This window comes from Taeniopygia guttata, chromosome 7 (assembly GCF_048771995.1).
Source record: "Taeniopygia guttata chromosome 7, bTaeGut7.mat, whole genome shotgun sequence".
NCBI classification, from domain to species: domain Eukaryota; kingdom Metazoa; phylum Chordata; class Aves; order Passeriformes; family Estrildidae; genus Taeniopygia; species Taeniopygia guttata.
In genome coordinates, this window is record NC_133032.1 from 26,269,769 (window position 1) to 26,296,434 (window position 26,666).

At 37.4% G+C, this 26,666-nt stretch overlaps 1 protein-coding gene across 3 annotated transcripts in view; it reads left to right on the top strand.

Annotated features, from left to right (window-relative positions):
- The first annotated feature begins 2,739 nt into the window (after positions 1–2,739).
- The window catches only part of HIBCH (3-hydroxyisobutyryl-CoA hydrolase), a 37,117-nt gene continuing 13,190 nt past the window's right edge, over positions 2,740–26,666 (top strand). Inside the window, exons 1-9 of one of the 3 annotated variants that reach the window (XM_030277839.4) lie at positions 2,740–2,982; positions 3,959–4,001; positions 4,817–4,957; positions 5,918–6,002; positions 6,933–7,013; positions 8,617–8,669; positions 21,035–21,113; positions 25,287–25,432; positions 26,060–26,146. In XM_030277839.4, the coding sequence (XP_030133699.3) occupies positions 2,867–2,982; positions 3,959–4,001; positions 4,817–4,957; positions 5,918–6,002; positions 6,933–7,013; positions 8,617–8,669; positions 21,035–21,113; positions 25,287–25,432; positions 26,060–26,146 (831 nt within the window). In that variant the 5' untranslated portion in view covers positions 2,740–2,866. Of the gene's footprint in view, positions 2,983–3,043; positions 3,145–3,958; positions 4,170–4,816; positions 4,958–5,917; positions 6,003–6,932; positions 7,014–8,616; positions 8,670–21,034; positions 21,114–25,286; positions 25,433–26,059; positions 26,147–26,666 lie in introns of those variants that run through there. The other 2 variants (XM_002191621.7, XM_012575052.5) reach the window with 2 other exon arrangements.

Genomic DNA, 26,666 nt, shown 5'->3' on the forward strand with positions numbered 1-26,666 from the left:
AAACCTTCACAGACTCATTTTACCTTAACCTTCACAGGCTGTAAGGATGCACTTACTACCCACACATACAGAAATAAGATGCCAGCTGTTAGACCAGCAGAGGAAAAGACTGAATTTACAGCAAACCTGGAAACAACAGCATGGGACATGATGAAGTACTTGTACCATTTATTATCTATTCTTAGTCAACTACTCTGGGAGCTCTCAGAAGCGAATGTGAGGCACAAATTAATGGTTAACTAGGGTTGTCCAGGTGGCACACAGAATGCAGCTGAGCTGCTCTTGGAATCCTCCTTGAGAGGAAGAGCTCCCACAGTCTAAAGTTATATGATTTTTTGGAAATGAAAAACCAAAAAAACCAAAAAACAAACAAACAAACAACCCCCCCCCCCCAAAAAAAACAAACCCAAACCAGAAACAAAACCTGAAAACATCTGCTCAACTCCAAAGACCTCCTACAGCCTGCAACTTTCTCTTTTCAAACCTGCTGAAGGCCCTGCCAGGAAACTTCTCCAGGGGGAGGAATTACAACCTGTTTATCCTTCTGGCTATCACACTTAAACATTCTCAGTTCCTGGCTTGGTCCAGTATTGTGCAGCCCTCTTTGCCAAAATTAAAATAATCCATAAACTCCCAGGTGAAAGGTCATATTATTCTGCTTTATTCTCAGGCAACTCCTTATTTTCACTCTTTTTCCACCACCTACTTAGAAAAGTCTTTTATTTACTTTTTAGAAAGTATTTTCACTTTGACATTCCACTCTGAAAAAAATGGAGTGTGCAGGAAGACTACTGAAAAACAGGATGATATCTGAATTGCTTTTTGGACAGGATTGCAGTCAGCTAAATGGCTGTGAAAAACCAACAATTTTCTGACACTTATGAATCCTCTGCCCCTAAAAAAACTGTAGGTAAATGGAAGCCATCACCAGCAGGTTTAAAAATGAAGCCTCAAGAAGATGGCTTTCATGTTACCACCCCTTCTTCTTAAAAACTACTTAAAAAAAAAAAGGAAAGATTTTAAAGAAAATATTAAATATAAATTCAATGTCAGCACCGTGGAGAGAAATCAGTAGTTGTGTCAAGGCAAAGCTCGTTGCTACTTCATTGTTTACAAAGGAGTAGGCTCACTTGTGTCCTAAATCAGACATACTGCTGGAAGACTACAAAGGGTTTACACCATTACTTACACTGAGGACAGGAGGAGAACAGATCAAAATCAGCATAAGTAAAAGATTAATCAGATCACCAGCTTCTATTTTAGACCCCCAGAAACAGACATCCCATGTAATCATGTCCTGATCACAGCCTTGCCCATGTGCAGGTGGAATTTGTTAAGAGATTTCCAGGGCTTTCAAACAGCCTCCACCTGCTCTTACCCAAGGTTAGCTTCCACACACCCATTTCTTTGTTTTCACAACAACGCTAACAAAGAGATTATCCCACTGAAAAGTTATTTTCATATTTTTCTGTGAAATGTAGGGACTTCTAGTCACAGGAAATGAGAAACAAAAATGTTACCTGCTTATCAAACTCTCTAATTAGTAATGCCTGGATGAGAGCTGCAGAGTTATCCTCAAACATAATTTTAAAAATAATTATCTAAGTCAGGGTTCAGGTTTGCCAACTGTGATAATTTGGTGTCATTTAGCCTGGTTTAGATTTAATTGCATGGCACTTGATATAATGCAGCATATAGGGCTGTCTGAACACTAAATGACACCAATAAGCTGCATCATTGATTATCATATAACCTTTAGGTGAAAGTTTGAATAGTTAGGATCACCTAATGGATTCTTGCAATTAATTAGTTTGCAGTAGACAGTCTCCCAGTGCCTGCAAAAGCACCTCATGTCCTGTTCCCAGTTATTTTTTGTTCACATTGTACAAGACTGAAATCTGAGGCTGCCTTAATACAGAAATGTTCTGGGGTGATTTTTTTTTTTTTGGTGTGCCTATTTAGTTTGATTAAAATTAATACAACTAGATTTAATATACTCTGAGAGTCACTGCAACGGAAATGCCAACAGAGATGACGCTGATATAACCAGGGGCTGAATCATTTTAGAAATAAAGAACAAGGTTGCCCTCTGGAGACTTCTCTAGAAGTGCTTCTGAGAGCTAGGACATTTTTTTCCTTCAAGCAAAATTAATTTGCTAAAAGGTTTTAAGTTTTTTTTTTTTTTTTCTTTTAAATTCAAATGTGAGTCAAGGCAGCTGATGCTAAGAACTTGTTACACCAAGATATGATGAAGCTACAGTTCAACCTAATGCACTGTATGGTCATTTACTCCATGGTTCATCACATCTTTTCCATGTCTCATGTTGCTATGTGTCAGCCTAAAAAACAGTCATGGAGTGGTCTTAGATCTTGAAATCAAAGTGAATTTTGTATTATTGACTCCTAGGGTGAAATATTCTCAAGTGTTTTAATATTTTATTTTCTTTCAAAAGGCAATTTCCACAGCTGCAACTTCTGAGTCTATTTATGCTGAACGCACAGGCTGTATTTCAGCACAGCGTTGTCTGTAGCTACTGTCGGGTCAGTAACCGTGCTTGTTCCTAATGTAAATCTACATACACGTTCTCCCCGTGTTTACCTTCATGGATAAGCAGTTCTTGCAGGGATGTTACACTAGAGCGGATCCTTAATCCCACCTCACCCCTGACCGCGTGTCAGTAGCTGCGAGGGCTCTATAGATGTGTCTGGTGTTTCAGGTGCGAAGGTGGAGAGAAGCCTGGAGGTCAGAAATTAAGAAACCAGTCCAATAAACAGCCGGGATGCAGCTCCGGCGCACGAAGTTCAGCTCTGAGGGCAGTTTGGCAATGCGAGCTTTCCCCGCCTTTAGCAGCCAGCGCCGCGGCTGATGTTACTGCTACACGCGGCATTCCTCGCTTCACCGGCAAAGCAGCTGCATCACCAGATCCCCTCACACCACCCGGCCTTATCCAGGACGGGGAGCAGCACCTTTCCCTGCGCAGGGTAAGGAATCTGCCTTGGTTAATGCAAAAGGCTTCGTGGGGACGAGCCCTCATGAGCCGCTGCCCCTCGGAGCTCTGCGCATGCGCCCCGCGCTGTGCCGCGGCGGGGCCGGTGAGGGAGCGGCGCCGCCATGGCGGGCCCGGCGCTGCGGGCGCTGCCCAGGTAACGGGGGCCGCCCTGAGGGGCTGCAGCGGCGGCGGGGAGCGAGGGGAGCGGCGGCCGAGCCGGCCGGGAGGCGCAGCCCCGCAGCTGCTGCGAGTTACAGCTCGGGCCTAGATCAGCCAGGCCTTCGCTAACTTTCACCTTCAAAAACAAGCATGCCATTAGAAAACAGCGTAGTGTACCGCGGCACTAACATAGAACTTGGAGTTGGCTGGGTTTGTGCGCTGAAGCAGCTGAAAGGTGAATTTCTCACTGCAGCTCTGATGTGTGGCCAGCACAGCCTCAGTGGCCATTAATAAATTACAGCCTCGCTGCTCCAAACGAGTGGTGTGTTCACGAAGTTTGACAGCCTGGGTCCCTCCTGTCACCCACAAAAGTATGAGCACTGTGCGAGCTCTTACACAATGTACGTGAAATGTGTACACACGAGGGCAAGTTTGTGTCACGGAAGCTTTTGGAAATAGACAAAAGTTTTGACAAGACTTTTTTCTTTTTTTTTCTTTTAATGTCAACATTTAAACGTGCCTGCAAAAAGCTTTAAAAGACACAGAGTGTCAATCATATCCCCAACCCCTCTCTCCTGGTATTTTCTCCTAACTTGAAAACATTAGTAGCTGATATTGGTATCTGCTATTTATTTACTAGTAAGCAAAAAAAATTTGCCGTAATTTAATTGATTCTTATAAGGAGAATGTAAAACAGTTTTGGTCCCAATTTTTTCTGCCACTGCTGTGCTTAACCCAGCAGTCAGATATTTGGGGAGTCCTGTGGCTGGTTTATGGTTTTAGCTGTTTTTTTAATGCTTCTTTTTCAGGCTGAGGGCACTCAACAGACTGCAAGTAATATTACAGCATTTGGTAAGGACAGCATCATGTTTGACTGGTTTGGAAGCTTTGAGGACTCTCTCACTCCCCTGAGGCACACAGCACATGCAACTTCTAATGTGTCTGCACACAGAGGTTCTGAACACTGTCACTTATTGCTCAGGCATAGTATTGCCCACATCTTTGAGCACTTTGTTACAGGTGTCTATTATACCGTAAATTAAAGCTTGATTGTTTTGGCTTTACTTTATAGATATTTCTTTAATTTATAGATAGTTTCTGTGTTAGCATCTGTAAATTCCTTAAATATCATCTCACTATGAGTGTGAAAATAGTTCAGGGGATTTGTTTTCTACTGTTAAAAGTTACTTGAAGGCAAAGCAGGGTGTACATTTGGGTTTGCAGTGTCAAACTACTCGTAAGGATATATGGAACTGTCATTGTTCTAATTGTTGCACGTATTTTCAGAATGTCAGTTTTAAGGAACCATGGATTTGTGTTTTATCAGTAGGGTGGGGAATTTTTTGTTTGATTTTTTGTATGTGTTTGTGTGTTTCTTTTGTAGATTTTATTTAACTGAATTCAAAATGTTGTTGTAAAACAATGCATGGTCCAAAATCTTGTCTGAGGTTTATTACTCTGAAGGACTTAAAGTAGTTTCCAAAGAACTGTTTAGGAAATTCAAATAGAAGTACAGTGGGAAAAGCTTAGCATACAATTCCAGAATGCATGTTTTATGATCCTAGATAGCATGTAGAGAATATATTTCCTAAACACTTTTGTAGATATGTTACTCAGGTTACCTAACTGATGGCATTTGCTTTATTTATTTGTTTTTGCATGCACAGAAAATGTCTAAGCAGACAGATTCGGCAGCAGAAGTGTTGTTGGAAAAGAAAGGAGCTGCAGGAATAATAACTTTGAATAGACCCAAGGCTCTCAATGCACTAAATCTGTCTATGATCCAACAAATTTACCCTCAAATAAAGGTTAGTATCTCCACTTCTACCCATCCACTATACAAATGTTATTTGAAACCAATTTTAAAATGCAGTTAGACACTTCTTAGAGTACTGACTTAAAGGATGAAAGTTTGTATGAGTTAAGTGAGCTCAGATTTATAGCATGGGAAAAACCAGGCAGTTTCAAGCAAGTTAGAAAGAGGAGACACATCAAAGAAACAAGCTGTCAGACAGAGTTAAATTTAGCATCTCCATAGGTAAATCCACATCCATGTTAATACCAGCACTGAATTAAGAGCAAGCACTGCTCAGCATTTGTGTGTTCCTTTTGGCAGCACCCACCTGGTCAGCTGGCAAAAATTTCAGCCCATAGAGTGGTGTTGCCTCTTGATGGAGTGCATGTTTTGTGGGGAGGCTGCATGGCTGAAAATAAGATACCAGCCACTAGGAAGCAGGGGGCTGTCAGTGTCATTCCTTAAATGAGAACTCATGCATTTAGAGGCACTGTTTCTACAAGCTAGTGAAGTACCGTGAGATTTTAAGCATGAGAATAATCTCTTTTAAGTTAATGATACTATTTATCATATGCACAAAGTCAAATTCATTGGATACCAATATTTGTTGGGTAATTGTCTGATGCCTTTTGGTGTTTATTAGACATTTTTGAAGCACAGCCAAAAAGGTATCAGTTTTTGATTTCCATCTGGCCCCCTTTTGTGGGGTGCTGCCTTTCTTCAGAGGCTGAGAGCTGTGCACAGGTGTTTTTCTGAACCAGGAAAGGCAGCTCTGCTGGTCTCTGCTCTCATAGTTGAATAGGATGCAGAAGTGGCAGAAAGACATTTAGATCTTAAACTTCAGTTTAAGGCAATGTATTTTAAAGTATGGTTCGACTTGCTTTTTGAAAAAGTGGAATAAGAGTTACAGACGCTAAAAAGAACAAGCATTTACAGATTTTAGTCTTATGTGGAAATACTTACTTCTTTTTAGATGTGGGAGCAAGATCCTGAAACTTTTCTAATAATTATAAAGGGAACTGGAGGAAAAGCTTTTTGTGCTGGAGGTGACATCCGAGGTAAGGACTATCCTCACTTAAACATGTGATGTCTTTCCAAGTCACTATTTTGTGTTGATTTCCTTTGTTTACAAAATCTTTGTAAACAAAATCTTGCTACACAAGAGTAAGAGATCAGTTGTGCTGACTCTTATGACAACTTGATGTGTAGATGCTATTTAAGGTATTTGTCAGGAGACAACTGTCAGGACAGTGTATATAAGAGTAAAAATTACATTTTAATGAATAACTGATAATATCAGCCAGTCATTCTGGCAGGAGAGGGTTCTGGTCTCTACATTTCTCTTCCAAGATTTTCATTACTGACAGCTTCTTTCTAAGAAATTTGAAGGGCCCTAACAGGTTGCTCTGCTAGTATTAGATATTTTGTGTCTAATGTTTTAGATAGCTAGTTACAGATCTGACAAGGGTAATCAATGTATCTGTGATTTTTTTTTTTTTTAGCTGTGGACTACAGGAAATCTCCAAAGTGTCAAAATTAGCAGTTGTAAACTGTAGGTAAACAAGCAGCACAAGTTATTGTTATAACAATGTATAGCAATATATTTTTATGTTATGCTCTAATTTACTTTCATTTTTAGTATTTAAAGTCTTTAATATAGTCAGTTTTAAGTGACAGTTCTAAACGTTGCTATGAAAAATACCACAAATGAATACTAGACATTAGTATTACTAGACATTACTAGACATTAGGAGGGGTTAGAAAATGGACCATACTCACAAGTATATGACAGTCTCCAGCAAAATACCATTAAATCAAATTTAAGACTTATGTTCATATTTAAATTTGAGCAAATTTTCTGAAATATAATAAAGCAGGATTAAGTATGTCTCTATTTGCTGTAGGAAAAGACCCAACTTATGAGGCATTGTTTACTTGTGTTTTCTATTAAGCTTACAATTATCTTCAGAATTTTTATTTCTCTTAAGCCATCACAGAAGCGGGGAAAGTTGGAGATAAACTGTTACAAGATTTCTTCAGAGGAGAATATAGGCTGAACAATGCCATTGGTATGTTATTAGCAATTTCTTAAACAGTATACTTTTCATTACACTGGCTTCAAATGCAAATTTATCTCTTTGATAATCTATTAAAGACTGTGGTAACATCAGAGAAGTAGTAATTTTTTTTTTTTACCAAGTTCAATACCAGTAATATAACATATCCCATTTTTATACCTTGCATGCAGAATATGTTTCTTTTGTTTAAGTTATTGTGACAGCTATTTTATCCCATCCCATTGTTCTGGTTAGTTCCATTTCCTCTGTGGAAGAATTAGTTTTAGCTGCAGACACTGCAGTTCTGCCCTAAGTATCATTGATCTGCTTCAAAGAAGACCTGAGGTAAAAATAGATGTGTGGAAAATCATTAATATTCCGTCAGAAAGCAAAAGATTCAATTATATGAAGGCTTTCCATTTAAATAGATTGCATGAAAGACTAGGGTTATTTATCTCAGGAGTGAGCTGCCTTAGTTTATTGCAAAGATATTGTGTGAAGTTTACTAGAGTAAAGCATATTAAAAAAGGATAATAATTTTTAAAAAAATTATTAGGTGTTCAATATCTCTAATGCATGTAATTACAAAACCTAGATTTTTTTTCTAGCTTTAGTATGACCATATTCCTTTAAGACTGAGATTTCTGCTAAAAATATTTATGTCTTACATTTTACAACTTAAAAATACACTGGAGAGCTGCTGTCACAGCACTGCAATGGGAAAGGATTGCTGCCATAGAAATTTGGTTCAGGGGGTAGCACCTACAGCCCATGCATTAGCTTGTAAGTTCATGTAAGAACAAAGTTCAAAATACAATTCTCTTAACATTTTCTAACTAATAATTTGAAGGATTGAACTGCATTTTAAAATAATTCTTTTAAAAACAAGGCTCTCTATAGTTGTTACAGAAAAACTCTCAACAGGGTTGCAGAGGATACCTGTATGATCAATCTTTTTGGACTGTAAGGCTGACCTGAAAACACTGAATACAAGGCAGCTGTTTCATTCACAGTGAAGTTCTGAGTCTTTCCATGAATGGTAATTGAAACCATTTGGGTTTAGTTTTATGCTTTCCAAAGGCCCCAACAGATGACGTTGGTAATTCAGGGCATTGTCATCTGAACCTGCCTGCGCCATCAGGGTTGTATGCAAGAGCTGCCATGACAGAACATGCCTGCATTGCAGAATTTATACTCACATTGTGCCTGGAACCTGCCCATACTTCTGACTTTGTAATAAAGCAGTGAAAGGCTGGAACACACCCCATGCTCTTAGTCCAGATTTTAAGAGGGGGTGAAAGGGCATCTGCTGTGTCCCAACATCAGGCAAAGCTATTTATACTGGCTAAACTGTCAGGTACTCACATAACAAACAGTCCAATGTTTGCTAGTTGTATAATGTTCTCTTACAGCACTCACGGTCCAGTAAATCATTACTTAAGAATTACATGAGGTACCTTCATTATAAGATGATAATATGATTACTGCTTAAATTCCTATTTACTTTCTGCTGCTCTTGCTGAAGTAAGATGTAGGGAAACCTGTCATGTGGCAGCAAGTCACAGGTCCACTCTTGAAAAAGGTGGGTGACTGTTTTCCTTGGTGTTTTTTACAGGCACCTGCAAGAAGCCGTATGTGGCACTTATCGATGGCATCACAATGGGAGGGGTAAGTTAAGGACCTGGGTGTGATACCTGATAGATTGCTTTAAAGTCATCTCATGTAGTGTCTGTGTGTTGAATGAAGTGCACACAAGGCATTTCCAACCTGTCGAGAAGAGCAAACATCACCATCTGAACCTTTGTATCTCGCTTGTCTGGGTGCACTGCTGCCCTTGTAGGGCCTCTGCTGTTCCTTCCTAGCTAATACAAGTGCTTGCTCTAGGAAAGGAGCAGAATCCCCTCACTGCTGGAAATAGCCCTCACAAAGGTTCTCAGAATACCGAGGAGTTTATATATCATACAAAATCTGAAAACAGTTCTCCATTCTAAGTGTATTAAAACAGAATTATATAAAAATACATTTAAAGAGCAACTCCTTGAAAAATTGGGAAAATTCTAAGCTATACCTTAACAGACATTTATGAGTTCTATATTTTTCCAAGAAATAATCTGGAAATGCATGTACTTTCTCACCTCTGTAGTACTTTTAAGACATCATTTGTGGGATACTGATTCCACACATAACTCACACAGGGCTGCACATTATTTCTAAAGCAACATAGAGAATACTCCATCATATTGCTGGTTACACTCGGTTTTAATAATTTTTTCATCAATTGCTGTCTGTAAACACCATAAGTAGATAGCTAACAGGGCAATGCCGTGCTTTTTTTACATGCTAAAATTCCGTTTTAGCGAGTTTCACATCTGTAGGTTATATTGGCACCATATTAGAGAGTGGATTAAAATAATCTTCAGTTATTTTGAGCACTGAGTTTAACTATGAAGGCTGTCTGCTGCACCACTGCTTAGATTTGTATTGTTTTCTGGCATGTCCCTGTGATATGGGTGTAGAATCTATTTAAATAAAGTTTGTCAAAGATAGATGTGATTCATGACCTCTCATGACTCTTTCCTTTTCATCTGTCCTTACACATTTCATTTATCTGTTTTGGTCATCTCAGCTTTTGATTTAAACAGAGTAGCTCTCTTGCCATTTGCTTCTTTGCTACCAAGCCCCAAAGATCTCAGCTTCACAGCCATTCCCCCCAGCCTAGCATACATACATTGTTTCCAGAATAAAGGGGACTGGTTCTGTAGCTCTTCTTGCAGAAAAGCTGCTTTATTGACCATAGGAGTCCTGAAGGTTCGTAGATAAGAGATACGGAGTCCATTTATTTTATGGACTTTTGAATAATAGGATGGAAAGCTATGAATGAGCAAAACTGCCCAGCAGCCAATATCTTTTTAAAAGTCCTGCAGATGGCTTGTTATGACTGTGGCCTGAGCAGGAATAGAATTTAGTCCTTTGAAAGGAAAGTGTATTTTTGGACTGAAAAGAACATAGTGGAGTCAGATGATCCTGCATTACTAAGATTCTTTATGAATTCTCTTTCCTCTAAAGAGCTTTTAAAAGATAGCAATTAGCCTGAAACTTTATTTTGGGTAATCAAATTTTAGTGCAGGATACCCAAATTTCAGTGGTACTGTGACACAGTTTAACTGCCATTAGAGTTTGAATGACAACTTATCATATCCTAGAAGTAGCATCTTTACTTGTGGTAGGGGATTAGATTTTGACTCAGAAAGTATCCAGCCTAATTTAGGGGAACTAAGTAAAAAAAATCACAGAAGTGTGTTAGAAACTCAATTACTATGTGCTTGGATAGTGAAAGTTGCTACTGGTACACAGATGCCATAGATAGTAAAACCTGGAATTTTATCCAAAAAATAAACTGGTTCTACTTCATTATTGGCTAGGGGCTGGTGGATGGTTTTGGGAGCTTCATTAGCCAACAGATGGGGCTGTGGAGCTTGTTCTCAGCACCTTCTTGTCTGTTCTGTAGTTCATCAAAAATTGATGTTCAATATAAATGTATCTTTCCATCTTTTTGTTCTTATTTGGAGCAGTAAGTTCAAATTTGTAAGAAAGATTTGTTAGAAGCAAAGGTGACTGCAGCTTACTGAAAAATAGTGAAATGAATTATAAATACCACATTTACTGCTAAAGGATGTGCACTGTTGAAAGAAACACTGGGCACACACTCTCAGGATCCTAAAATCTACTTCAGATTTACGTGGTTTCTATCTGTAAAATTTCTTTTCCTTGAAATTAAGTATCTGAGCAGTTGAAAAGAAATTCAGATGTTTGAGGCTTTTAAAAATAATTCTGTCTGCAAAAGATGTCCTGAGTTTGGTCTTCTCAGTTTTAGAAAAGTCATGATCTTAAGTTCTTTGGAGATGAATATAGGTGATTTATAAGATCAGGCCAAAGCTATGGTTTTAAATAGAACTTTGGCACAAAATTAGTTACGGCATCAGATAGTCTGTCTAACAGACAAAAAGATTCATACAATTGTTTTTGTGACCAATTTCGGAGCCAAATAAAGCACTAGACAGACTGAGTGGTGGCTTTTCAATGATTTGGCTTGGAATTCAAGGAGAATATTTGACAGAAAATAAAAAAACCAAACTGGGCATAGACTTTGGAAGTTGGTGAAAATGGTCAAAGTCACTGGAATAACTTAATATAGTTAAAAAATCTGTAAAAATTCTTAAGGAGCTTTGCAAAATGAGAAGTACATTTTCAGGAGGAAAGGCCATTACTTTTAGTTTATAGAAGAATCTGTAACAGCATTAATTAAGTGCCCTTTCTTGTAGTATCATATACTAGAGCATGCAGGATTTAGTAACTTCCTGAGCCAGGCTTTATTTCAGAACCACAGTGCTAAATAGCCATCAGTAGTCACACTCACCTCTCTGTACATCTCATACTTTTTGACAATAAGTAGGCTTGGTGTTCAGAAAGGCCTCTGACAGTTGATTTCACAGTTGAATGTTGTGCTTTGTGAAAAGCAACTTGTTGCTCTTTCAGGCCTATTGTCTAATGCTTATTTTTTTACTAATGAGTAAAGAGAGTGTTGCTCAAACATAGGAATTCTTGGCCTTGGACACTTTTCTACAGGATTTATTCAGTCTGGCCCCTTATGCAACATGTTTGCTAAGTTTGTTTTATCCTTGCTTTGAAAATTTACGCTTTTAGTTTTAGGATGAAAAAAAATCTTCCTGTGGGGAAAGTAGGTTTTAACTTTAACTTACATTTAAACAACATTTTCAGAATGCAGCAAAAAGTTTGGTAGAACTGCTGTCTTAAATCCTTTGCAAAGCACTGTGCTTTGAGTTATTCCATGCATCTCATTTTCCAATCTTCACATTTAGGTTTTTCTTTAATATAGTTTGCAATCTGGCCAAATTTCCATCTCTGACTCCCTCAGATTGTGGGGCCCAGTTTATGAGAGCAATAGCAGTACACAGGACTGACTCCTCTAATCTTTCCTCAGAGGAGGACCTCAGGAATACAGGCTGGGAGAAGATATCAACCTGTGACTGGGTCTTCGGGTTCATGAGTAGCTTTCCTTTAGTTTTGTCACCACACCTGGCAGTATGGGTCTTTAGGCAAGGTCTTTTACTTACACTGAGAGTCTACATTTAAGTTACTTGCTTAGAGTTTCCTTAGGGTGACTATCGGACAGTAGAATTTTCGTAACTGTTTTAGTGTTACTCTCTCCTGTAATATGCAATAAGTTACACATCTACAGATGTGTAGAGCTGGGAGGAGCATCAGGATTATTGTTTTGCACTTGCATTAGGATTAAGTACAGCTAGATGACTGCCTAGCTGATTTTCACCTAATGAATTCAGAACTCTACAACAGCAGGAATGCTGGTTTTTCTAGATATGCCACCTGAGTGTTTAGTTATTCTTTCAAGCTTGGTTTCCCTGGTGTCTAATGTAAGTCTTCAGTATGTGTAATCAACATATTCCAGTCTTAATCACAGCTCCCTGTGGACATTTTGAGATCCTTGCACTCTTTGTACTAGTCCTCTCTCTTTAATAGGGATAACAATAGCTATTCAGCCTTTCTTTTAGATTAAGTCTTTTAGTCTTCTTGCAATCCTCTGGAATCTCCCCCATTTGTGTACTTTACAGTTTATTGCCAGAGACCAGACAATATTTTAGCTAGAGGATTCATCAGCACCAAGTAGAGCAGAATAATTATCCTCCCTATATTACAGAGCTATTCTGTCACAAATAATCCATGTAAATAGTAGTTTTGAAAGCATCCAGTCATAGGATGCCACCAGTTCTATTTATTCCCAAAACTATTACTGTCACCTCTTTCCTCCTTGCGTACCATAAACTTCAATCACAGTACATTTCTTTATTGCTTACCTTTTATCAATTTTAAATCTTCTTCCTTGAACTGAACTCATTTGTCAGAGTCAGTTTTGCAGAACCACCCTTTTCTTCAAAGAGTAGAAAGGAAAAGAAAGTACTTCTTTTCTCTGAATATCAAAAAACCCAAGTGCCTTATGAGGCCCTGGGCTAATGAGGCTGCCCAGGTGTAGTGAATCTAGGCTGAGTGTTTTCCCCTCAGCCTCTGGCTGCCTGCTGATGCAGACTCTGTACTGTGATACAGATAAGAGTTGTTCTTTTCACAACAGCACTGCCTTATTTGTATTAATTGCATGGTTGCTGTAAGGCCCTGAAAAGCATCTCTAGGCATTTATTCCATGGGAAGCATACTTACCATCTCTGTTTTTGATTACACCTTCCTAAGTGTAGTTATTTTCATTTTGTTAGTTTCTCCAAAGCGAGATGGTTTTGAATCTTGCCCTTCAAAGTGTTTGCCTTTGCCAGAAGTAAACTGTGAATTATAGAAATCCTTGTTACTTCATCATCCAAGCAGATAATGCAGCTGTCAAATGAAGTTTCATTAATGATTGGCTCTGCATGACCTCAGCTGGGGTACCTTCTCAGTTTTATTGCAAACTGCTGCTAACTCTTAATATTGTTTCAGAGGATGGTGCCCTCCATTTCCCAGTGATTACATCTAGGCTGTGCTTCCCTGGCTTGTTTGTGAAAGGAAGCAATGCTGTGGAAGGGGAGACATTACGAACACTGCAGTTCAAAATATGAAGCTTTCTCAGAATGCTGCTGATGTTATTTTAATCAAGGGGTAATGCAGGTGTTCCAGAGAAACACATGCAGCCAAATTCCTGAACCTACTCCATGATTTGGAAATACTCATTCTATTGTTCATCTACCTGTGCATCTTCTCTTCTGGAATACAAAATCAGTGTTGAAGTAGAAGAGCAAACTCAGTACCTAATATTTACTTTTAGCTCTTTTTCACATTAGTGCCATTTCATTTTTAGCAAAACATTCCAGATGCTGACAGTGTTAGATCATATCTCAGGACCTGATGGCACATCTACCAATAGTTACAAACATCTACATTTACACTTTAGAACTATTTAGTCAACAATTCTTATTAAATTAATATTTATTTTCAAGTAAATTGATAGTGATGTCATAAGCAGCTTGTATGTTACCTATTTTAGTCAATAGAATTTTAGTGCACAAAGGAGCTGAGTTGACCAACAACTGTCTTTATCCTGTCCCATTTTTATCCAGATTGTGTAGCTGTAACTCTTCAGGAATGTTCCTTTCACTACCAACATAGATCCAGTCATATAAATTGTGTGCATGTAACTTCTACTCAGAGGTGTAGATAGCAGCATTTGAGACCAACATTCAAAAACTAGGAAACATTAGGATTAAACTTATCTATAAAATCTCACTTTTTTGCCCACGTGTGATGCAATTTTTAATTACAGGAATGTGCATTGCAAGTGGATATTGCCCACAGAAAAAAGTTATTCATTTGTGGTTTAATTTGGGGTGCAGATTTTATTGCACATAATGGAAATTCTGCTTAATAGTTATCAATATACATATATTCATATATACATAAGGGACTCAGGTTGACTAGCTGCAGCATATGAAAGCTCAAAAATACCATGATTTTACATAGTACTTCTCTATTGTAGTGGACATTATTACCCCTTTTTAGCCCTTTGTAAAGCTAGGAAACTGGAACCTAGAAATGTCAGTACTTGGGACTTCTCCTGATTCTTATTTTACTTCCTTTTTGTAAGTATGTCATGCCTCTTGTCAGCCATGATGCTTTGGAGCATCTTTGGTTTTGTTTTAATTTACGCTCTAAAATCTGCCCTGAAGTAAAAGTAATTGTCATACTAAACCTAGATAAGCTGCTTTCCAGTTCTCTCTCTGCCTGTCCTCCTCCCCCCTCGCCTGTGTACCACAGAGAAGCTTGTGGCCTGTTTTGTTGCCAGTGCTTCAAAGCTGAAGGCAGCTTTTACTGTGAAATAGAATACAGACTTTGCAAGTACAAACAAATAGTTTTGAGACTGACTTATGCACCACTTACCTCCTGAAACATGGGGTGTTGAAAACAATGCTGAGGCAATCCTGAGAAAGGGTTCACTCCTTGCTGCTGTTTTTGCCATCTGGCCATGCTGCTCTGCCTGCTTGGCTCTGGTGTATGATCCCAGGGATAAATGGCGCTCTTCATTTTGTGGTTAATCAGACTAGAACATCATTAGCTCTTGAGATCAACAGAAAAAAATCACTGAATGCTCAATCATTTGCACATGATGATATTCCCCAAAGGGAACCATAAAGCGCTGTCTTGAATACAAGTATTTTAAATTATAGCTCAGTACTGGTACAGTAAGTAAAACTCCTTTTCTCTTCCTCTCCTTACTCTACTATGACTGAGATTTTTGCTGGCTTCTGCACAGATTTATTCTTTACATTTAATGCCAGACTCTTGTGTGCTTAAAGTCTCTCTAATTCTCTAATTCTAGGCCTTTGTGTACCTACCTAGCCTCATACTGAGAGTTATCTCATTATTTCCCTCCCCTTTATTATAGATCAAGGAGTAAATGTTCTAAAGAAAATTATCTTTGCCTGCTTCACCATTCTTTCACATTTCTGCTCATTTTCCTCAATTCCTGAAAAATTTGATTGCTCATTTTCTCCTTGAGTTGTAAGACTTTCAATCTGTCTTACGCTTTCCAAGCACTTTTTTCAGCTAAATAGAACATCATTACAAAAATCCTCTGGATTCACTCCTGTTATCCCAAATAACTGTTCCACTGTTTAAATAAAGCTCTGATGCATGTACCTGTCTTTAAGAACAAAAAGTGTTTCTTCAGTTTTAAGATAAAACCTAAAAGCTCAGCTATGCACTGATGCAAGGTGCTGGAACAGGCTCCATCCCACTTGCCTGCCCTCCCCTGCAGACATCAAGTTTTGATGAGCTGGACACAGAGATTTCTTGCATTAGGTACATTTTTAGGTGATACAGAGGGACAAGGGGAGAGCCTCTTCCAGATTTTTGGAAACAAAAAAAAAAGCCTCATTTGGTATCCTTTTTTTCTGAATACACATGGCCAGTTATGTATAAAGAAACAAAGCTGGGATAAAAAGAATACGTTCAAATGTAAAACTAGAAAAAGTTGCACTTGTTACTATTTAAAAGCTATAGGCTTTTCAGATCCAGGTCATCTTACACCTTCTCTTTCCTTTCTGTTGCAGCACGGGTCTTGTATCGATAAAAATTGTGCAGATTATGATAGCTACCCTAGTAAAAATTGTTTGTGATGACTGAAAACTAGGGCTTTTAAAGTATCAATCTAAATCTGGTTGATAGAGGATACTCACTGTAGCTCACTGTAGCAGCATTGGTGCATAGAATGGCCTTTGTGTCTTTTTCCTCTGTTTCCTTGTAAGAAGAACCTGACCTAAATGATTACTATTCATGTGGTTGGATCAATTTGTTTACATACTTAGGGGTCAGAAGAACAAATCTGAGCCACCAGATATTACTAGAGATGATCTGTCTCCAGTCAGCTTGCTTCTATGTGTCTGTAGCAATTTGAACTGACTCTCTAATACATAATCAGCATATGGAAACAAATACTTTATATTTAAATTGTATAACATTAGTATTTTATGTTTTAAAATACCACACTAAATTATTGAAACATGCACAATACCCACTGTTGGTAATCATATTTTTAAAACAGTTGTGTAGAGTTGATTTATATGTCAGCAGCCAGAGAAGTTGACATTCTGTGTCCTGATTGATTTGTGACACTGCATTGCTCTGGCTCACTATGTCATCTTATCTGTTCATATCTACAGATGAAAATGGATTATACTTTTTGGAGAGGGCCATAACATTAATGATAAACAAAGATTAATTTTGATTCAGTTTAAGATTCATTGTGTCTGGATGCAGGGGGTAATGCTCTTACATCCATGATTTTTGATCCACTGTAGATATAAGCTCCTGCTGCTTCCTGAATCAATTCCACTCACTTGCTTTGCCTTTGAAAACATTTTTGCTGCACCTTGGCTATTTTTGCACATTTGTATGCAGACATATTTGCCCTTTGTTGTGTTATGCTCATTTATGCTCAATTGATTGCTACATTTCTTTTTGGTTCTAGCTCTACCAGAAGCTATTCTCATGCAGTTAAAAATGTAGGAAGTGTAGTCACTTGATGGAAGCTGTTACAAAAGGACTTTCACTGCAGTCAATATTGTTATTATCTTAACACTGCTTACTCAAACAGCTAAAAATTATTTACTAGCCCGGTGAAGGTGACACAAGCAACATCTCTGAAGACCTTTTCAATTTATGTTTCTGTTATTGTGTTGCCTAAGCATTCCTAGGCAGCATTCTTTTACAGTGTGAGTTAGATTATGTAGTAAATAGCCAAGTATGATGTGTGGTTTTGCTGTGACACAGGTCTGCTTTTCTATATGTGACCAGGAAGGGAGTATTTATTTCCCTCTGTATCGTTATCTGTTGTGGTTGCCCTCAATTTCTGAATAACTTCTCTAAATTCTCTGATTTACTAAATGTGGGTCTTTCTCAATTTAAGATAATATAGCCTTTGGGACACAGAAGAGTCATAGTAGTTGTATTTAATTTCTGCACCTGTTGGTCACGTTGTTTTCCATTAGAAAAAATACTTGTAATAAAGGTTCTGTATCCATCATGAGAAAAAAATGGAAATAAATTATAAAGTTTCTATAGACAGTCACATAATGAATTTTGAAGTACAGCGCTGAGTGGGCAGTGTTGTATGGGAAATAAAATTCAGATACTCTACATTATTTTTTGCAAGCTTGTTGATGAATTCAGACTGAACTGCCTGTAAAATGATGTGCCTCCCTGAGGTATGCTGAGACTAACACAGCCCCATGCTATGAAGAAGCTTCTGTGAAGAAAATTAACTCTATCTCACCCAAAACCAGCCCAGTAGTTTAAATTGGTTGCTTAATTTCTTTATTCTCCTTAACGTCTATTCTCACTCTGCAAGTACCCTTTACAAAATTCAGCTGTCAGTGGAAAAAGAAGTTTCTAGCAATAAAAGCCTGATTGACTATGGGAATGTATTATCTTGGAGAAATCTGAAGGAAGACATCAGCTTTAAGACATCATAAGATCATGAAAAGTAGAACTCTGACAGTGCAGAATAAAGTGTATTTTAATAAAGATATTAGAGTGTTAAGACTTTTATGTGTAAATGCTAGAAGTACCTGGTGAAGTGAACACAAAAGGTTTTTAATGGTGTGAAGGGCCTCCTAGTGGGGACTCTAGCTGTGTAAGAGTTCAGCTAAATGAAAACAAAATAAAATTAGAAAATCCAGAAATGAGAAAGGAATGCATTCAGACTTCTGACTGGTTTGTTCTTTCCACAGGATGTATTAATCTAATGAATATCTGTCCTCTGTGTTAGATCGAGGAGGTTAAATATGCAGTGGTATGTCAACCATTCGGGAAGTTACCAATAAGCAAAAAAAGCATATGAACACCAGTAAAGAAGTTACTGGGATTTGTACCATTAACTAATTTTTCTTTCAAAATTTTATCTCAATACTGGATTATTTAGGAATGATCTTCAGAGAAGCAAGAACATATTTGCACCTCTTTCTTTATAATGAATACAAAGAAAATATATTTTTAGTCTCTTAAATAGACATCTGAAATAAGGCTGTGCAAAACTTGAAGGCTATCTAGAAACAAATCCAATTATGGCTGAAGCACTTGAGAAAGCTGATTTAATTACTTCTTTCAAAAGAAAATTACATCTTTCAGCTTTCTATTAGTAGAACCCGACATTTATTTTTATCACTCTAAAAAAAGAACAAGCTTGGAAGAGAAGCTCTCTTCATGGAATTCACACTCGAATCTTTGGGACTTAATACTCAAGCCAAAAATTTGAGTCCTTAAACAAAATTCTGATTGTCAAGAAAACAAGCCAGAAAAAAATGCTTTGAGATAGATGGTATTTGTATTTTTAGAAATGGGATTAGAAAATACTAATTTAAGCATTAGAAAGACCAAAATGGGCATAATTGTTATTTCATTATCTTTAGAAAAAAGTCATCCTTATTGCTGAACATGCATAAAAATAACAGCAGGCTTTTCTTAATGTAGTGGAAATATGCTATTATGGCATTAAAGAAGTTGGAAGTGATGAAGTCACATTTCCATTTAATTTAAGCGTTCTGGAGCTGTTCTAGGAGTGAACGCAGCTTTACACACAGCTGTGCATTTTCAGGCCAGCTAAACACATGCCCATGGCTCTTGCTGCTGCTCAGGTGAGACCTGACTAGTGCTCAGAGAAAGAGCTAAAGGACAGATAAGGGGTGAGACATAAGGTTTTACCCAGTGCAAATAAGATTCAGATGTTTGCTCAAATCCCATTTGCCTCCTTGGAACAGCAGTGCTTCATGTGAATACATTTGGCTTAGCTCCTGAATATAAAATTGAGTTTGATAACCACTCACCCTATGGGTGCATTTCTCAGGAAATTAAACTGGAATCTTAAAAACTTCATACATCTATATTAAAAGCTGAGAGTGGTAGACAGTCATTACACAGAAGATACTTGAAAATATTTTCAGATTTAGTTGTGTGTCATCCTAATAGAATAAATTAATTGTTTCTTGGGCAGAATTGTAAGAGAGTCCAGGGAAAGGTGAGAGGAAATTTAATTTATATTAAATTGAGATAACTTAAAAAAATTTGACATAAAGATCTCTGTAGATAAGCAAAAGAAAAAGAAGTTCTTCTGTCACCTTAAAAACATGTCAAATACATACTGCTTATCCAAGGGAGTATCACCCAATCAATCCCACTGTTTTTGATGAGAAGTATGAAATACTGTGAAGATATTTGTGAAGACTAATAGCCTTAGTTGGGTAAAGTACCCTTTTTCTAGTATTTGAACAATTAAAAATGTTATTTGAAATTTATTAAATCTTCATCAGACACTGGCTTCTTTTGGCCAATGATTATTAGGATATCTTAGTTTTAACATGAAACATGAATGACTGGGAGGTCTGAGCAAGGGGGAAATTAACAGTGAGGGAAGGGAAGTAAACTGAAATGGTGGAAATGATGAAAGAGAGAATATTTGTGTGAAATAACTACTTGTGAATTATTCAGCAGAGGGTCTTGTCTCCAGATAGGATCAAACACATATTTCTACTGACAAGTATAATGTAGGTAACCTTTGAGAAATGAGACCTCAATATGTATGTTGTAGTTGTGCCCTATAATCTAAGAATTCTTGGATTACATTGAATATTTTTATTTGTCAGTTTGCCTCTTGAAGATTTATCTAAATTGAATTTGTTTTGTGCAAAATGAATTTTTTTAAAATTGGTACTTGCTGCAGCTTACTACCTAAATCTGCAAATACCACATAGACAACAGTAGAAACTCTTCTGCTTTTGAGGAAAGGGTTTAATCATGACAGGCTGCTAGAGAATTGTGCTAGATACTTAGAAATGTGAATACTATTACTGACTTGGTGAACACAACTGCCCAGGATAAAAAATTAGTTTCTAACCATGTATTTTGAATTTGAAGCAATAATGCTGAAGGCTTTTTCTGCTTGAAATACTTCTGTGTTTATAATGTAGGTAATTATCACATTAGAAGAATAGTTAATTATTCTTTTGAAAGTATTAGGATGACAACTTTGTGAAATTTATGTATTTTTCAAAAGTATTGGGATTTTTGTTGGTGGTGATTTGAAGTACATGAAAAAATTATAGATGGAGTAACATTTTAGCAAAAGGATGTCAACTCTCTTTGTAGTCCAGTGGAGATAACAATCATAGTTTTTTGAAGTTATTCTCTGTATGACTCACCCGTCCTTCAAAGCATAGAAAAACTATTTCAGTCAAATGATGAAGATAATATGATGCTTTATTAGTGTTTGAACCATAGAAGGCCTTTTAATATTTTGTTGGGCTGTATATGGTAAATCTAATATTATTTAAATTATAAAGCAAAGCAAGAGGTATGTTACATAGAATTATTATTTTTGTTATTTTTATGATTAATCATAACAATAATTGTGGTTATGATTCTTTTTACCAGTAATTTTATAACTGTGTCCTATTCCTGTATAGGGAGTTGGTGTCTCAGTCCATGGCCATTTTCGAGTTGCTACAGAAAAGACTGTTTTTGCCATGCCAGAAACAGCAATAGGTAAGTTTTTTAAGAAATTATCAAATGTTAACGTGTTTAGGGTTTCACTGTGTAGTCAGGGTGAAATGTCTGTGACTGAATGCTTTGGTGGTAGGGAAAGAATTTTAAAAGGGAACTGGAGATGCCCATATATGGAAAGTACTTTCTGTTAAACTATCAGAAACTTATCTGTATTCTGGGAGTTGATCATTGAGCCTCTTGACTGTGGAGACTGACACAAGGGCTGTCAGCAGAAAACTTTTTAAAAAGAACTAAGTCTTGCTACCAATGGGGACAGATAAACTCTTAAGCTCCCAGTGCAAGTACACCAGCTTTACATTGGGAACTCAATATTAGTCAAATTGGGTGTACCACAAGCTGCTTTGCAATGTTAATGAGACAGATTTTGGAATTCCAGCTTTTCTTGTAGATTATTAATGTGGACCCATTACAACTGTGCACAGATTGTGCCTAGGCAAGATCACAGTGTCTTCAGTGTCACCTTTTTTTGTTTCAAACAGCAACATGTACCTTGCTGTCTAATGTTTGATCCTACAGTTTGTCAATTCTGAGAGGTACGAAAAAGAAATATATCCCAGAGCTACATAAAGATACAGGTATGGCTCAAGAAAAACGAGTCAGATTAAAGGGAATTCTCCTGGTGCAACTGTCAAGCACAATAAAGCATAATAAACCACCCAAATACAAGCTCGTTACCATTTTAATTCCTGGGAGAAATATTAGTGCAATTCCTGCTAGCTGATAAATGTAATGTAATTTTTCTGAACAAGTAAAGTTGGGATGAAAAAAGCCAAAAACTACTTCAGCCCTCCAAGTATTGTTTTATTGCTGAGGAAAAGCTTAGTAGACTAAACTTAAGCTTTAATACAACATGAGTTTTCTAAGCTTTGAAGTTAATAATCAGTTATTGTATATGAAAACCATTTGAAATAAACAATTTGTATTTTTTGAACTAAACAGAGGTTCATTGGTGTATGAATTTATTCTAATAATAAAAGCACCTTCACTTTCTTCTTCAAAGGTAAAAATATGAGTAGTTTTATATTAACAAGAACTATGTACTTTACACAGATTTATTGTGTTGACGAGTTATTTAAACAAAAATAGACTGTGAAGACGTGAAGGAAAAGCTTAGAACTTGCTTAGGAAAGAAAGTAATTAAACCCCTTTTAGGATCACTTAGAAATAAAACCACTGAAATCTGTTTGGATTTAAAGGCTTAGCTGTTTTGATCTCTGTGGGGTGTGTTTTAAATGTCTGGCTCTCTAGATACTGTATTAATTTATCTTTTTCATGTGCTCACTTATTTCAGTAGGCATGACACCTTTGCTGTGAAGTGAAAACAAAACATTCATTCAGCTGATCTGTTTTCACACAATTATTCTGCATTTGTACAGCACCATAAATAAAAGGATGTAGATAAATATGCCACTTAGCAAATAGAAAGAAAAGGCAGTTCTAGACTGTAGGAGTTCTATATAGATAAGATAAAGCATTGGAAAGCAGCACAGAAGTAGCAAGGTGTGGAAAAACCACTGGTGGGGAGAGCAAAGGACGAAAGTATAAGGTATGGGCTTTGAGGTATTGTTACTCTAATAATGGATACTTTCTTGCATATCCCTGCTAAGTTTTTAGCTTTCTAGAAGTCAATATTAATAAATTCCCAACCCCCTGTGCCAGACAAGGTAAGAATGTAGCAGCACTGCCTTTCTTCTGCTTGGCAAATGCAGAGTTGTGCCTTTGGGATTACAGCAGAGCCGGTTGCACCTGTGTCAGGGCACAGACTGCAAGTCAGCAGTACAGGCATAGGCTCATGGCCTGGGCAGCCCAGCAGTAGCACAGCTCTTCTCTTACTTCACTGGGGAATTGGGAAATGATTGCTAAATGCTAACAAAAACCCAAAAATCAGGTATGGAATGCATTAAGACAACCCAGCAGCAAAGAGAAACATGGGAAGTGCTATGGAGGGAAGAGCAATATGTAGAACATGGACAAGAGGAGGAAAATCATAAGAGAAAAAGGAAGACAGGAACATTGAAAAGGATGCAGTAGAAGCTATAGCAGACTATGCAACCAAGTAAGTTTAAAGTGGATTAGGTAGACCTTCACTAATCCTGTTTGTAAATTCCTTAATTAAAGAAACCTTCATTCAATTTAGGTTTATTTGCCTCTAAAGCTACTTAAGGTAATCAACTTCACAGTTTATTTAGAACTGATTTCCTGTGTATGGCCAAGTGGAAGGACACTATGGATCCCAGTAGGAAGATGTTTTTCCTCTGGAAATGTGCTGGAGTGTGGGGAGAGCAGTAGTCCAGCATTAGTATTATTTTAACTACAGCAAAAAGAAAAAAAAATAATGTTGCTGTTGTTGTTCTGGTGGATGGAGAGAATAATGTAATTGCCTTTTTGCTTTGGAGGACATTTTTAAGATAGGTTTTACTTTCACATGAGGTTGGGTTTGGTTTTTTTATTGCAGTAGAAGGATATCCAAGGGGAGACAGATGAATAGAAACATGAAACTAAACAGAAGTCTTGGCATCACTGTTGGGATAGCTCAAGCTGAGAAGGTAAAATGTAGAATAGACTATTTGAGAATGTGAGTACAGATAAAAAAAAGGTAAGTGGTGAATTTGAGTTAATACAGCTCAGGGCTTTTAAAGGGTATCAGCAAGGCATTCCGCATTTCAGAAGAGTTGTATGTCTCAGTAGCCTGGGAGATGAGGAATAAATCAATTAATGACAGCACACACATCAGTGGGAATAGAATATTACAGCTGTAACTGATAGGAAGTGACTCCTAAACCCAACCTTTTGAAGTATTAGAAGCAGCAGAACAAAAAGAAGACCAAGAGAGAGCCAGAGGAGAAAAGCTGAGTTGGGTTAGATATAAAGATTATTAAGAGGGAAACACTAAAGAGCTGCTGTCTGGAAGAAACCTCCCCTTATTCCATCCAAGGGGGGGGACTATTCAGGGAGCACTAATTTCTCATGTCTCAAAATACTTGGAATAGGGTCTTTCTATAACACATACATTGACTTTTGTGAACAAAAGTAATTACATGTGAGTGAAAAATTACCATCTGCTATCAGAACCCCATTTAAACTCCTTATGAGTTTTACCAGTTATTACCTCTTCTTTGACAACTATCTTACAAGTTTCTTATTGCTCATTTGTATTCTATTTATTTTCATGATTCATTCTCTGAAATGGAAAAAAAAACCCACAACACCTTTAATTTCTTTAAAAGACTTTCAGTTTCATGAATGCACTATTGGCGTGATTTCAAGGTAGTAATTGGACCCTGCTTCTATGCATTCAGATTTCTGAAACCAAGACTAAATACTGAAATCAATCTCAATACTGAAATCAATAGCTAAACTAAAGTTTTCTCAAGTTTAAGTGTGTTTAAAAAGATGTTTAAATTTATTTTTGGTGAGCAATTTATATAACAGAAGGTATATACTTTCCAATACAACTTTTAAAAGTACTTAAAATTCTAGTTACAGCTTCAAATTCTTTTAAAAATTACCCTAATCTGTAGATTTTAAAAAGTATATAAGAGAGTTACTAAACTCTGGAGAGTTTAATATTATTTTTTAGTATTAGCTTAGTCACAATCCTGTCAAAGGGCCAAGTACTAAGTCAGCATCTTGTTCCTCCACCTTCAGGAAGACCCTGGCAATATTGTTGAATGATTATTAAATTCTCAGCCCCCAAATTTGTTCAAACTAAGCTGTGCAAGAGGCACTTCATTAGTGTTTAATATTTTTATCATAATAAAAGATTTCAGTGAAAAAGCAGCATCCAGTTTGAGCTTGCACAAATTATTTCACAATTCTTTGAGTCACTTCTATTTCCTTTCTGAGAACACACTTGATTTTTCAAGCACCTAAAATTGTCTGAAGTTGTTGGCAAGTAGAATAAATATTCTTCTTTGGTATATGTTTGCAAAGTATGTGTCAGTAGGAAGGATGAAGTTTGGAAAGTGTTCAAGAGTTTGCTTTTAGGAAGGGTTTTGATGCCAGAAATGTCAAGTCAAGTCAAGGAGAAATTTGGGCAAGGTTTCTATGCCTATGTAAGGAAGATGAAAGCGAGACAAGAAAAAATTGCTGCTAGTGATGATTAGTACAAGAGTTCCTCCCTTCACTTTTGTTTTGTGTTGTTTATTGCAGGCCTTTTCCCCGATGTAGGTGGAGGGTATTTCTTGCCAAGGCTCTCAGGAAAGCTTGGCTATTACCTCGCGCTGACAGGATGCAGGCTGAAGGGAAGGGACGTGCTCAGAGTTGGCATCGCTACGCATTTTGTAGAATCTGAGAAGGTAACGTGCCAACAGTGCTGGCCAGGGCACAGCCCACAGCCACACTGAGAGCTTTGGGGATGCAGTACCCCAATACCCTGCTACCAACACGGGTGTCTGCAGAGGTGCACTTACATGAGCTGGCCATGCCCTGCCAGCAGGGATGGTGAGACACCCTCAAGCTGTCCTTCTAGCACTTGCCAGCTGGTGACAGCTTTGCTTGAAGGAAGGAGCAAATGGTGCTGTTTTTACAATTCCACTGTTGGAAGGGCATGATCTACTCAGCAGGATGTATGAAACTAGAGATTTATACACCTGCAGAGTTTGCAGTGAAGGCAACGCTCCATTAAAATTTTCTTTCCTCTCAGGCTGGTGCAGCCTGGCTTTACCTGCTGCAGCTGTAGCACTGCTTTGGGGAGCTGCTTGGGAAGCAGTTCTTTGCTGGTCACTGCAGACATAATTAAATTGGGGTGGTTCAACACTGACACATGAACTCTGTCTCCTTGTGTTGTTTGCTCTGTACTTCTTTAGGGTCTGTCAAAGCTGGGGAGGATGAGGGAGTGTTTATATATGTATATCATACCATAGTAATAACTCAAGTAGCATGTTTTGTTTTGCTTACTTGTAATTAAATCTTATTTTTAACAGCTACCTGCCTTGGAGAAAGACCTGATAGCACTGAAATCTCCTTCAAAAGAAAAAATTGCAGATTTATTGAACTCTTATCACATGAAGGTAATCTGAAATTACTGAAATCAAGCAAAATTGTTAAATATGTGTAGACATTATGTTTTTATCCATGTTACTGATTATCTTTTTCTATGTTTGAAAAAATGAGTTTCCAAACTCATTGCACTCTCTCCATAATACTTGTGTTAGCCCCATGTAACAATGGGCATGAAAGTAAAAGGTTTGCCTTTACAATCAGTGGCTGTTTTAATTCTTTTGATGTGCATTGCAGTTCTCTTTCAAAAGAAAACCTCTAGAGTCAAACTAGTATTCAATGTTACTCAATTACTCTGCTGTTTTTCAGCTTTCAAATGAGCTGTCTCTACTCTTGTTATTTCTATTTTGTAATGACTAAATTCATAAATAAGATTAATTGGAAAAAATAAATGGGATGAGCTAATTTACATCATAGTACTGATTATTTTGACAAAACAGAATGCTGTGAAATAGGAGTGATTATATGTTGCAGTATCCTGCTTTACAAGATTACACTGAATGGAAAAGGAAACTGTATTTTTAGTTATCA